The sequence below is a fragment of the Vombatus ursinus genome, unplaced genomic scaffold (assembly GCF_900497805.2).
Source record: "Vombatus ursinus unplaced genomic scaffold, bare-nosed wombat genome assembly UNPS02014798.1, whole genome shotgun sequence".
In the NCBI taxonomy this organism is placed as follows: Eukaryota; Metazoa; Chordata; class Mammalia; order Diprotodontia; family Vombatidae; genus Vombatus; species Vombatus ursinus.
Window position 1 is genome coordinate 9,975,839 of NW_020954576.1, and position 13,556 is coordinate 9,989,394.

General features: G+C 33.8%; 1 protein-coding gene across 5 annotated transcripts in view; it reads right to left on the minus strand.

Moving 5' to 3' along the window:
• The window catches only part of LOC114049727 (AT-rich interactive domain-containing protein 4B), a 196,399-nt gene that overhangs the window by 32,624 nt on the left and 150,219 nt on the right, over nucleotides 1-13,556 (minus strand). For all 5 annotated transcript variants that reach the window (XR_003569903.1, XM_027871108.1, XM_027871110.1 and 2 more), the window contains 2 exons: nucleotides 5,932-6,016; nucleotides 3,179-3,374 (listed from right to left, as the gene is read on the minus strand). Coding sequence is in view for 4 of the 5 variants with exons in the window: in XM_027871108.1 (XP_027726909.1) it covers nucleotides 3,179-3,374; nucleotides 5,932-6,016 (281 nt within the window). In the remaining variant the exon portion in view is untranslated. The remainder of the gene's footprint in view (nucleotides 1-3,178; nucleotides 3,375-5,931; nucleotides 6,017-13,556) is intronic.

Below are 13,556 nucleotides of genomic sequence, written 5' to 3' on the forward strand. Positions count from 1 at the left end.
GTAAAGAGTGATGAGAGAGAGGGCAGAAAAAGAAGAGAAGAAAGAGGAGGACAATTAAAAGATAGGAGGAAAAGGAGGAACCAACAATAGAGAACGGAGAAGTGGCTAAAGTGAAAAGAGGAGAATTATAAGACAGATGTGTCCAGGAATTAGAAGGTAGGCATATCAGTGAAAGACTGGTCAATATGTTCTCATAAGGAGAATGAGGATTGAGAAAAAGTATTATAATTGTCAATTAAAAGATCATTGTTGACCTTGGAGAAAAAATTTCAGTAGAGTCGTGAGAAGGAAATACAGATAGTTGAGGAGTAAATGGAAGTAAAAGCAGCATGTATAGATTACTCTCATTAGAAAGAACAGCTTAACATCAATTATATTAACTAAAAGACAGTGTATCTGGCAGACATATTCCAACTTCCAAGAGGGCATTACTAAAATAATCCCATCTGCTAGTGCAATTTATCTAACTAGTTAGGTATATATTTTGCTGCTAACTCATCCTGCTAGGTCCTTAATGATGCAGTCCCTCTCAAAACATGGTATTCTAAAAGTCCCATACCAATATTCTTGAATGATCATGGTGGCTAATTGCTAACCACTGTCCTTAATATTTTTCATGTACAAATTGTCACTTCTATGCTTTACCCGAATTATCTTAGTCTAGTACTTAAACAGATTCAAAGCTTATTTTTAGAAAAACGTAGATCACCATAGGCACCTACCTACATGTAGAAGGTACTCCTCTATCTGGGTGAGAATATACAACAAACTTTCACCAAAGAACAACAATTTTCATCATGTACATCTGACAGCAAAAGCAAATGGACCCTTCTTTCATGAGCAACACAGAATATGGCTGTTTCACAGAATTTCATCATGAATTGACTGGTCTGAACCACATGCCCAAAGACGTTGAGGCATTAGGTATTTCAGAGACATTCTAATGCATATGTTAACCATCAGTCCATTTCTACACACTTATTAAATTAAATTAGAAGGCTCTGTACATGGACGGTATTATGTTACTTCCCTACAAAAATGCATTTAGTGAGTTAAATTTATTTGAAGAAAATTTCTGTACCATTTGCAAAATTATATTTGGAGACATAGTCCAATATGTTACCCAGTGTCCATTATATAAGGATTTGTGAATGCTATCAGTCAGATGATCTGGGTTTTAGGCTTGGTTTTATTACTTTCTGTTAATTTGGGCAAGTCACTTAATTTATCTTAGAAACCTCAGTTTCCTCATATATAAAAATGGATAATGCTTATACTACCTGCCTCACAGGGTTGTTGTGAAGAAAGCAATTATAAAATGCAGAGCCATATATGGAAGGTATCCCAGAAGTCTCAGTGCAGTTTCAAGCTTTAAAAACTTCAGAAGCATAAATTCTACAAACTTAACAAAAAACACCAATTGAAAGTTTGCTTAAACTTCTTTTATACTTTACGTAGTTTTGTGAATTCTGAACAATAAATTTCAAGTTTTAACAAGACGGGGGCCTCCATCATTATGCATTGTGTGTACAACAGTTTCTGGATAACACTTTCTCAGACTGGTGGCTTGTAGAGAAGAGATCCTCTTCCATGGCCATCTCAGCTACCTGATCTACTTCTATTAGACTTTTTCTTGTGGTATCATGTCAAAACTATCATGTATGCATAAAAATTCATTCTTTGTCTGTTCCTTAAGGTTAGGATTACCTAAATATAATCCTTTTCAGTCACTGCACAGCAACTGATCAAAGTTTTTTACTAAGTTAAAAATAAACTGCAGTGATGTGTAGCATAAGAATTTAATTAAAACATCAATATTTTAAACAATTAACCTTCCAAATGTTGCTTTTTGCAGTTTTGTAGCATTTATGCTTCCTAAATTTATTAAAGCTTAAAACTAAGATTTCTGAGACAGCCTACATAAATTTAAATTACTATTGATGTGACAACTCCTCCTAAAACAAGATAACAGGAAAAAGCCTATTTCTCTCCAGATGAATTTAGATGATTCCTTTCATCAGGTAAGAATTATGTAACCCAGCATGTTTCCCTTTTCACCTTAGCTGCCACAGAATTCAGAGCTGAATTTATTTTTAATTGATATATAACATCTTAAATGTCCCACACATCCATTTTTCAGCTTCTTTTAATTATACTCCTATTTTCATTTATAATTGTCCTGTTTTGCAGGCATTAAAAAAAATTTAAACTACCTAAAACATTTCAAGAAACAAGTAGGGCATAGGTCATAAAGAAACAAAGAAACATGTTAGCCCACCAAAGATATACCAGGCATGTTTACATATCACAAAACTATAGAGTGGAAAAAGTAATGGACCTGGAGTCATGAGAAATAGATTTCAATTCTAATTCTGCAACCTAATGTCCATGTGACCTTGGGCAAGTCAATTATCCTCAGTCAATCTCAGTTTCCTCGTCATAAAATAAGGGTGATACATGTACCATCTAACCCAAAACTTCATTATGAGGAAAGAACTATCTAAATTTTATCCATTATTGTCACTATTATTACCAATCACTATTATCCTTTTTATACTTTAATAGATCTGAGATCTCATTTGTGTGGATAATTCCAGCAATAATGAAGATCATAACCCATCCAGGCTGTCTCATCCTCTACTATTTTTTTTGGCCATGTACTCATAAATCCTAACACACTGGATATATTGTTTGCCATTATAGGTTCTACATACTTCTACTCTTCCCACTCCCTGCCCTAAGTAAGTTCTGGTTTAAAAAAGCTATAATCTTTTTAAAAAAATTAAAACATCCTCAAAGGAAAAACAATTTAAGTCAAATTTTAGTCTTTTTTTTTTTTTTCACATCAGATGTAATGACGCCACAAACATGTGACTGTCTATATCCCAGAGTATTTATATAATCATTGTACTACTAAATCGTGCCATAGCAATAATGCTCTGGATGATCTCAGAAAGGACTGGATAATAGAAGTAGAGTATCACTACTGGGATTTTCTTTCTCAAAATTTTCTGATCACCTCTGATTTCTTTATAATACAAAGATGTTAAGCCTTGGCCAATGGCTCATTTATTTCAACTAATATTTGATGCAAATATATTTAAAACAAAAGAATTTGGACAACCAGAATTACCTTACAGCAAAATTACATAATTGAACAGGATTTTTTTTTTTTTACCTTGAAGTCCATTTAGGATAGAAGTAATTTCTACAGATTTAACTTGAACTTCTTCAGAATTTTTGGTTTCAGTATCCAGTTTAGATGCTATTTCAGGTGGTGTATTTGCTGGAAATGGTGGTTTTGACAGGCGGCGAAGCTTACAATTTTTTGGAGAATATTTCTCATCTTTCTCTTTTTCTTTGTCAATTTTATTCTAGGTGAAAAAGAAATATTTATTAATCAAATTGTGATTTATCTTATTTATAATTAACAATGCTATAAACTATCTTAAAACTTTAGACTATTACTTTTACAATTTAATTTCTAAAATATAAAAATACAGAACATAAAGAATACAACAAATTTTTAAAAAAAGTTTTCAAAGCAAAATATCATGTAAGGAAGACTTTACTTTAATGGATAATAACAGATCTTACAAATTGCTAAAATGTACTTTAGCAATGATAGGTTGTTAAGCTTTTTTTTTGGCTAGGCAATGGGGTTAAGTGACTTGCCCAGGGTCACACAGCTAATAAGTATTATGTGTCTGAGGCCGGATTTGAACTCAGGTCCTCCTGACTTCAAGGCCGGTGCTCTATCCACTGCACCACCTAGCTGCACCCCCTAGCTGCCCCCAGTTGTTAGGCTTTTTGAACCTTGATAAACTGCCAAATTATGAGTATACTGAAGTCACAAAGCTTCCAACACAAAATAAAATCAAGCTTAAATTAAGAACTTATATAAAAATAACTTAACTTGATTTTAAAGATATAAATTTTCATTGCTGAAACATGAGATAGGCAAGAGAAAATCTTTTGCTTTCAGATGATAAATGATTAGCACTGAAAACAAAGGATTTCCCCTAGAAAGTCAACAATAGTGTCTAGCATTCTTTGTTCTTTCATGGGTTCAGTGGAGCTTCACAGAAGATGGGGAACTTTTGAAACTTATCATTTCCAATCAGGTGACAGTCTGGTTAGAATCAATTAAAACTACTTTTTAGCAATTACTCTTAGGGTGTTGTTTCTAAGTAATCTATGGAGATTTGAATTTCTAGAGTTGCTTAATGCAGAACAAAAAACAACCTTAATTCATGCTATTTAGTCTACATAGTTGGCACTCAAAGTCTCAGAATGCAGATTATCTATGCCCTTGTCCTTTTTCCTACTGTAGATCTTTTCAGTACTTCAGTATTACTAATACTTGATAAACTAAGGCTATTTTTTTCAATATAGACTAAAAGCAAAGATATCCTGCCCTAAACTAAACTGGCTTCTGACTCCTGGTGATCAACTAATCAGTTACTGAGTAACGCATTAAAATGTGCACTAGGTTACAAGGCTCTGGTATATTCCTAATCTTCTAAAAGTTCTTATATACTCTTAACATCAGTACATTAAATAGCAGTGTTTCCACACTTAACATAGTAAGAATGAAGATGGCCAGGGGCAAAGATTCATGTCTGAAAGTCTCAATCACCCCGTGTGATAGAAATACAAAATATTGGTCTGCTAAGTAGTGAAAAAAATAAACTGGGCCTAACTTGACATTGAGAAATAAGTAGCTGATCTTGTTTTAAGTGACTTCCCCAGAGTCACACAGCTAGGAGTGTTACGTGTCTGAGGCTGAATTTCAACTCAGGTCCTCCTGACCCCAGGACTGATTACCTCTACTCTTTCAAGTCACTATAGCACCATTTAATATACTAAAAGGCAATTTATCAAAAGACCAAGCTTTGAAAGCTGGAAACCAACTACTTACTACTGAATATTAAGTTTCAAAAGAAATTATCAACAACTAAGGCAACAATAATATCCAATAACAACAGCACTCAAAGTTGTTTTCAAACCTATTTTAGAATAAAAGTTAATGGTCAGATTCACAATTCAACCCAGTTTCTTAAAAATCTGAAAGAACTCAGGAGAATCATTCTATTTTATGTATGTCAGAAAGAGTAAATTCTAAACATAATTTAAATAATGGGCTATTATAAAAATACAACTTATTAGCTGATAAAAAATCTGACAGGAATTTCTATTACCATTTACATTTTTTTTCTTTTTAGGCAATTGGGGTTAAGTGACTTGCCCAGGGTCACACAACTAGTAAGTGTCAAGTGTTTGGTCTGCAGCTGGATTTGAACTCAGGTCCTCTCCTGACTTCAGGGCCAGTGTTCTATTCACTGTGCCACCTAGCTGCCCCCCATTTACATTTTACTACTGGAATCTGAAAGTATTCAGTAGCACAGGTAAAGACAAATATGTGTTGCTCTGCCACTTTCACCTTTCCTTAACACTTGTATACCAAAGTAAATAGGGACAATTTTATCTAATTTCAAGGAAACTATATTGTGGCTGCAAGAATCTCTCTGAGGATATTCTTAGTGGTTACCCACTACTGGGGAAAAAGAAGCAAAGAGACAGCTGTGAGAAAAAAAAAGGGCAAAAAGCGAGGTAAATCCTGAAGCTGCCTTTATATACAATTTCTTCTTTTAAAGACCTCGTGAACACTGCTGTCATCTCCTGAAATGTAGTCCTTGTCCCCTTTTCTAAGGATTCAGGTAAGGGTGCAGGTGGAGATAAAGAATATGTACTGGGGTTGGAGAGAATTTGATGACAAAATTAGCTGAAGAAAAACAACATTTTACAAAATATTGCATAGTCCACCAACATTAAGATACAAACCTATCATTAAAAAAGTCAGGAAGCACAAACATTTCTGTTTGTAATTAACAGCAAAGCAGAATTAATCTGGAAAAAGCAGTTGCCTACCTTTATTTTCTTTCGATGTTTTATTTTTGGTACATTTTTGTCAGCAGGTCTTACTATCTTATCTGCCTTAATCCATTCATCATATCTAAAAGTAAAAGCAAATTCTTATAAATACACAAAACCAAGTCCTTGGGAACACACACACACACACACATATATATATATATATATATACACACACACAATATCAGAAGAGAAACTAATCAGAAACAATCACAGTACACAGCTAGAAGACTGTCTAGTTCAAGTGCTTCACTCTAAGAGTCCAGAATCTGAATTCCACAGAAATTTTGTGACCCAGTGACATTGTTAGCATTAGATCCAACACTGCCGTTTTCCAAGCCAAAAGATCCTTGGCCTGACCATGGTTTATCTTTCTCTAATAGAATGTAAATTCTTTGAGGACAGCTACTGTCTTTGTTTTTAATGCTTAGCACAATGTTTGACACATAGTAAGGGTTAATAAATTTTTTTTTTTTTAATTTATTCACTAATTAATCCTACATCAAGCTTCTGGGTTCCCAGTGTAGTGCTCTTGTCCACTACACCACACTGTATCTCATAGGAAAAAAAAGAATTAAACCTGTATGGTGAATGGCACAATTATTTACATATAACATTAGGAAAGTTGTACCATATCTCCTTCTAAGATGTTAAATTATAGTCCTACCTGAAAGCATTTTCAAAATTTAATAATCAAAATATATGTTTTTTAAGACACAAAAAGTATGACAAATTAAAAACTTAGAAAATAAATAACTGCTGCTTTACCATTTCTCTACAACTGAATTTTCTTAAGACGGAGTTTCTTACAGATTAAAGTTCTTTGATAACTATATAGACATATAGATATAGATATATACACATGTATACACACATACGTATGTATATGTGGGTATGCATATATGTGTATATGTGTATACACACATATACATGTAAGTACGTATGTACCAGGGATTTCTTTCCCAAGTCCAAGTACACTTTTTAGTTTTTCACTTACATATGAAAACAGTTGGTGGAACTGGGTTTCCAAAGGAGCTAACTACAAGGAAATGGCTGTGTACACCACTGGAAGAGGGACTAACACCATAATGAGATAATGATGCAAGTAAACCAGTAGTTGCACTTCAGTGTTCATGCAAAAAAGAAGGAAATAGGGATAGCAATTAAAATAATTAAAGTCCCCAACTCAGACAGTTGCTGCCTGAGTAACTTAGTAGGTTATTTTTACTCTGTTAGGCTAGAAGTGGTGGCACCTCCTGGGCAGAATGCTAGTACTGGTAACCCAGCACTTGAGGGCTCTCAGGTATCTGGCTATTCCCCCAAGATAAATAAGGTAGTTATCTGACAGTGGTAATTGAGGGTGTGGGGATTTGTAACAGTGGGCCTGTCAGTGAAAGGAGTAAAGAGAAGGAGAGTGCTCTAGAGAAGCTTTCACATATACTGACAGGCCCATGACTTCAGCTTCAGAGTGAGGTGGTGGAAAGAACACTGGACTTGGAGTCAAAAGGTTTGGGGAAGCCACGTGGTCAGCCTGTGGTCATCCTAAAGGGCTCACATGAGGCCCAAGTAAAAAAAAAAGTGAGACTATAAAAATGTATGTAAAGATATTATCCTACTAAAACCTCAACTCTTATTCTTTATTAGTACAACAATGCCTGTGTATGCTCATTACTGTTTTTAGCTCCTCCATTAAGATTAAAAGTCTTTTGAACTTCATTTCACTAAAGTTCATTATATAGAAGAGGAAAAATTGTTGATTTTCTTCCTAAAATTTGGAGGAGGAGAAAAAAGAATGCTAAAAGTTACAAATGTAAATGATATATCTCAGAAGTTCAAAGTAAACTCCTGGAGGCTTATTTACATGAAAAAGCTGAAGGAAAAAAATAAGAATTTAAAACATGTCACAACAGACTCTGCCCTTTCTTATTTAACTAGATTTTGTCAATTATGCATTTATTTAATAATACTGTGCAATTTTTGTTCCTGATTAGTATGAAACTCACTCAGTGAATTTGCTTTTATGACCCAAATAAGATATGGGCAATCATGAAATTCTAATGTATGGATCCAGTAGTTTTCAATTTATCTGCAGTTGCCACTATATCACCAATATAATATACATCGAGCACAAAATATTTTCAAAAGCTCCAAACTCATTCACTAGTTAAGAATTAAAATATTTATTGGAACAAAAAAAACTACAGCCCACTGGGACAGTTAAAATACTGGCTACTGTTCTGTTGGACATGGCAATGGTTTCTATCCATGCTAGTGCAGCTTAACCATAATGAAGATGCCACCTGATATATCGCCATTCAGAAAGTTAAGAGGACTGGTCAGAGGAAATTATATGGTGGGCAGCAGACGGCACAAGGTACTCAAATTTAAGGAATTATAGAGAAGACATACTCAATTGTATGAATAATTTTGATAAATTTTAAGGAAATTAAATCTCTCCTGTACTTTTTCATCATCATTATGTGACATATTTGGAAATGTAGCAACATGAAAATGATTCTATATGGGATGATATCAGAAATTCTTAACTTTATAGAGTCATACAAAATACATTCTCCCTGTAAATACACATCCCTGCAAATTCTTTTTGTCCAGGCTTTTCCTTTCTAATATTATCTATCTAGATTTTTTCCTGCTTTTTTCCCACATTTTATATTTTATTATAAAACTTGCATTATTTTTTTAAACCTAAAATTACAGACTTGCCAAGGGGTGATATGTACAATTCTTGTAAGAAGATAACTGTGTGAAAAAGCTTTTCAGTTAAAACTGTGATGAAGCAACAAGATACAGTGTGGCCAAAAAAAAAAAAAAAGTTTAGAAAAACATTAGCAAAAGTAGATCAGCAACTGAAAATATCTTGCGAAAAATGTAAAGCACAAACATTTTCACAAATACATACTACAAAACTGACTGGAGTTTTTTAAAAACACTGACTTTACAAAAAAATCTATCTTATCCAAGAAAACAGTAACTTTTTATAGAAAATAAAATTATAGCAAGTAGTTTATAACTTTGCATTATAAACATAGCATTTTAAAACACATTTTGCACATCAGCTAGACAATTAAAGAATAAAAAGGGCAGGTTTGCAAAAAGTATAAAAAGGCAAAAACATTCAGGAAAATCTTAATGTTTCTTGCACTATCAATGAGTGTCAGAAAGACTTTGATCCAGTTAATTGACAACAGCACAACTGAAATGATTAAAACAGAATGGACAATATTAACAAGCTTGATATAATGATCAGTACTTGATTGAGTATCTCAGCACCAAAGTATTAAGAAGCAATGACTAAATGTGAATGGATTATTTATAAATAAAAGAAAATACCACAATATAATTCTTAGTTATCTGCTCAGAAGCAAGGCTTTTTGAAGGGGATGAGCGCATTAAAAAAAGCAGGCTGCAGTCAGTTTTAATTCAGGTATGGACAACTCTGGCCTTGGGCAAAACACTTCATTTTTCTCCACCTTTTAAGAATACTGTTGTCATTTATGGTAGTAACTCCAATTATGATTAAAATATACTTGAATGAAGAGGATTCTGATTCAGTAGCAAGATGCAAGGGAATGTTAGCAAGAATCAGAAGGCTAGGGGCAGCTAGGTGGCGCAGTGGATAGAGCACTGGCCTCCTGAATTCAGGAGGACCTGAGTTCAAATCCGGCCTCAGATACACATAACATTTACTAGCTGTGTGACCCTGGGCAAGTCACTTAACCCCACTGCCCAAGCAAAAACAACAACAACAACAAAAAAAAAAAAAACCCAACAATGAGAAGGCTAACTCTAAATCAAGAGTTTTAGTGTTTCTGAAAATTTGAAATCTTTTGGAGTATTTTCAACGTATATGTTAATGGCAAGTATTAAAGTATAGCCAGAAAGTAGAATTAGAAATAATTTAAACATTAGCTACATAGTCGATAACTTTTACATTTGGTTTTGAAGATTTATGTCTTGGTTTCCTGAGCAAATCAATATATTAGTGTTACACTTGAAAATTTACTTCCTGAAATATATAAAAAATTTTTAAACGCATGCACACACAATTAAGCAAGTATTGGTTATCAACCTAAGATAGTAAATCAATTCAAAATCTGTGTATGAAATGTTTTAATGCATGCAGCTGCTCATCACCAATTGCACAGTGCATAATTACAACTTGTTACAGGCATTGTCTAGATATAGTCAGTAAATAAGTCTCACATCTTCTCATACAATTAACTTTTTTTAAACCAGAATTAACTATTTTATTTTTAAATTACGTTTTTTTCAAAAAATTAATCCAAATCCTTTTTTTCCTCTTCTTACTCCAACTTCAAAAAGTTTGCTCTTAAATCAAATAAAGCTACTGTAATAAATAACTATATTGTCAACAAAACAAACTCTTGCATTGAGCACATTCAAAAATATCTGTCTATCTGCCTATCTATCTGCTTCTGTGTCAATCTGCACTTTGAATCCATTACCTCTCTGTCAGGAGGCAGTTAGCATGTTTCATAATGAGAACTGATTTAACTTTTAAACAACTTTTCCTGTAGTTTCCCAAAGAGAAATTCAGGATCTAAGACACGCTGAAGTATTTTTCTCAGAAACTGATCAGATTGGAAAAAAATTTCTACTAAAGGAATACAAAACACAAAAAAGGAGGTTACAAGAGGAGAGAACCGAAAATAATAATGAAAAACAAAATTTTAAGAGTGGCTTGTTAGTGAGAATTATAAATCTTACAAATAAACATTTTGACAATATTCACCTACACTAAAAAATGGCTTTAAAAAATCTTGCATTCAGGTTGCACATGAAATTTTGCTTATTTGCTTTAGAAAACATCAGAATTAATTTCAAGAAAAAACTTACTTTAAGCTTATCTTTACTTGTGCTATAGCAGAAGTAAAAATTCTGATATTTCTAAGAGGTAGTGGGAGAACTGATGGTAAAACAACAATAAAAAGCTAAGAGGGTTATTAATATTTTGCTATTTTGCTGGATGTACAAATGCCTACAAATCCTGCTACTTAACAGGTTAAAGCCAGCGGACTGCTTGAGCTCAGGAGTTCTGAGCTTGAGTAGGGCTAAAGTGGACTACATTACCTAGACTAAGTCTCACCCATATGGTAAGCACTGAGGAAGAGGAATTAGGGTATAAATGAGGGACAATAGGGGCCACCATACTATTTAAACGGGGGTGAACCTGACCAGGTTGGAAATGGAGCAGGTCAAAACCTCTATGCCCATCAGTTGAGGGATTGGGCCTATGAGTGACCACACTACTTCTAGCCTCGGTGAGATAGGAAGACTAAGTCTCCACCCTCTCCCCCCAACAAAAGGAAAGAAAAGAAAATTTTGTGTTATTTTTCGCTCATCTGGAAATGACGATTATGATCATTAAAGAGAAAAAGAAATATGTGTGTTATAAATATACAAAATGAATATTGCTAATAGATGGATTTAAAGAATGAGTGTATACATGCATTGACTCATAAGCAAAACATGGCCTAACCAGAAACAAACTTCCCCAGTTCTAAACTGTCAAATGGGACTTAACTAAGATAAAGAAAATCTTGATGTAGGGTTTATAATAAAGCAATTAAGTTATTTTGTAAATATAAAAACAACCTCTTCCCCTAAAAAGCCAACCTTATATAAGATCAAAAGAAATAAATATAATACTTTTGTAGTACAAAAAGTTTTGTTTTCACTATTTCAAAACTCGTAAAGTCAAAAGCTATTTTAAAATATTAATTTAAATATTTCTGTATTCATTTATCTCTAAGTTCCAAAAAAGTGGTTTTTTTTTTAAAAATAATGGTCCTATTGCTGCAAATGTTCCATCTGCAAATGAACCAATTTCCAGAGATGAACCTTTACATAGATAACTTTAATTGCATTATAGTATTTTCAAACTTAGGTATGCTGTTAAGAAGCAGCTAGGCAATTCAGTGGGTGGAGTACTAGACTTGGAGCCAGGAAGACCTAAGATCAAATCCTGCCTCAGACACTAGCTGTGTGACCCTGGGCAAGTCACTTAGCCTCTATTAGTTGCAGTTTCCACATCTGTAAAATAGGAATAATAATAGCACCACCTCACAGGGCTGTTATAAGGACCAAATGAAATAATAAATGTAACGCGCACAGCAAACCTTGAAGTGCTACATAAATGCTAGCTGCTATTATTATCTGTTATTACAGGATGACCAATAATCTGAAATACACTAAAAAGGTAGATAACATGTTTAGAATATTCAGGTGGTTTAGAAAAGATAAACAGGAAGCTGGGTTAGCAGAGAAAATGGGAAAGGAAACAAATGGAACAGGTGATGGACAAAAGAAATGGAAATGGATTGATAAAGAAGGAGAAATGGTGCCAAAAAGCACTGCAGCCATTTTTTAAAGAAACCACATTAGATAGCCTTGGTTGCAGCTTAGTAGCTTGTTCCAAAACAGATCTGGATTTTGTATTGAGAAGTAGGTATTTCCAGGCTTCACAGACACCTAATGCCTTTTTTTGGCACCATGAAAATAGCTTAGCCTTCTCAAGAAGATGAAACAGATACTGTTAACATAATTTGTACTTAATGGGAAAAGTGTGATTTGCAAAAAATGACTCATACTTTCTTACAACAAACACCACTAGAACACAATGGTATACAAAGTCAAATTGCTTGAAGCATTACATAACCTAGGAGAAAAGGGAAGGAGAAAAATGGGGAGCAATAAGAAACAGGAAAGATAAAGAAAGCAAAGAATGAAGGAATTGAGTTGAGAAGCGATAAGAAAGGAGAGAAGAAAAGACATATAATGATGTGCTCAAATTATGTTGAAGAGAAGGAAAAAATATTGGAGGAACATTTTTCTTTTCTAAGAGGCAGAGGGGCAGAGCATGTGCTTTGCATGATATGTAAATGATCAGCAAATAGTGAAGTCCTACAGAGTTATAAATGTGAGCGATTACTATCATTATTACAAAAACCAATCCTTGCTATTGGACTCCAATCAATCCCATTTTTTCCCATTAAAAAAGCCACTTACTTCTCCATGGATCTAGGAGGGACCAAAGGACAAAGGAGACTCACGAAGTAAAGTCCCATACTTTGGATTTACAGAGCACTTATCTATTGACTTCTTATTCGCTGTCTCGTCCCATGAGTGTCTATCACATCAACTAAAGTATGAGCTCTTTGAACATGGAGGTCACTTTCTATTTTTCTTCTATTTTGTATTCATTTATCTCTATATATTTCAGCAGTGATTTGCATATAAGTACTCAATAAATATCGGTGACTGATGAAAATATGCAGACTTTATACAGGCATAGGGTGCTACAGTTAGTATAAAACAAATAATAAACATTAGACTTGGAGTCAGGAATATTGAGTTCAAATCCTGCCTCACTTCTTATTATAAGCTGTGTTATCCCAAGGAAGTCATTTAACCTGAGTTTCCATTCCCTCATCCATAAAATGAGGATGATGGCAACACTTACCTCACAGGATTGTACTGAAGATTAAAGGGTAATGTCTGTAAAGCACTTTGCAACTTAAAATGCTATATTCATGATAAATGTAGGGTAGCAAGGAGGCATAGTACATAAAGTGCTGAGC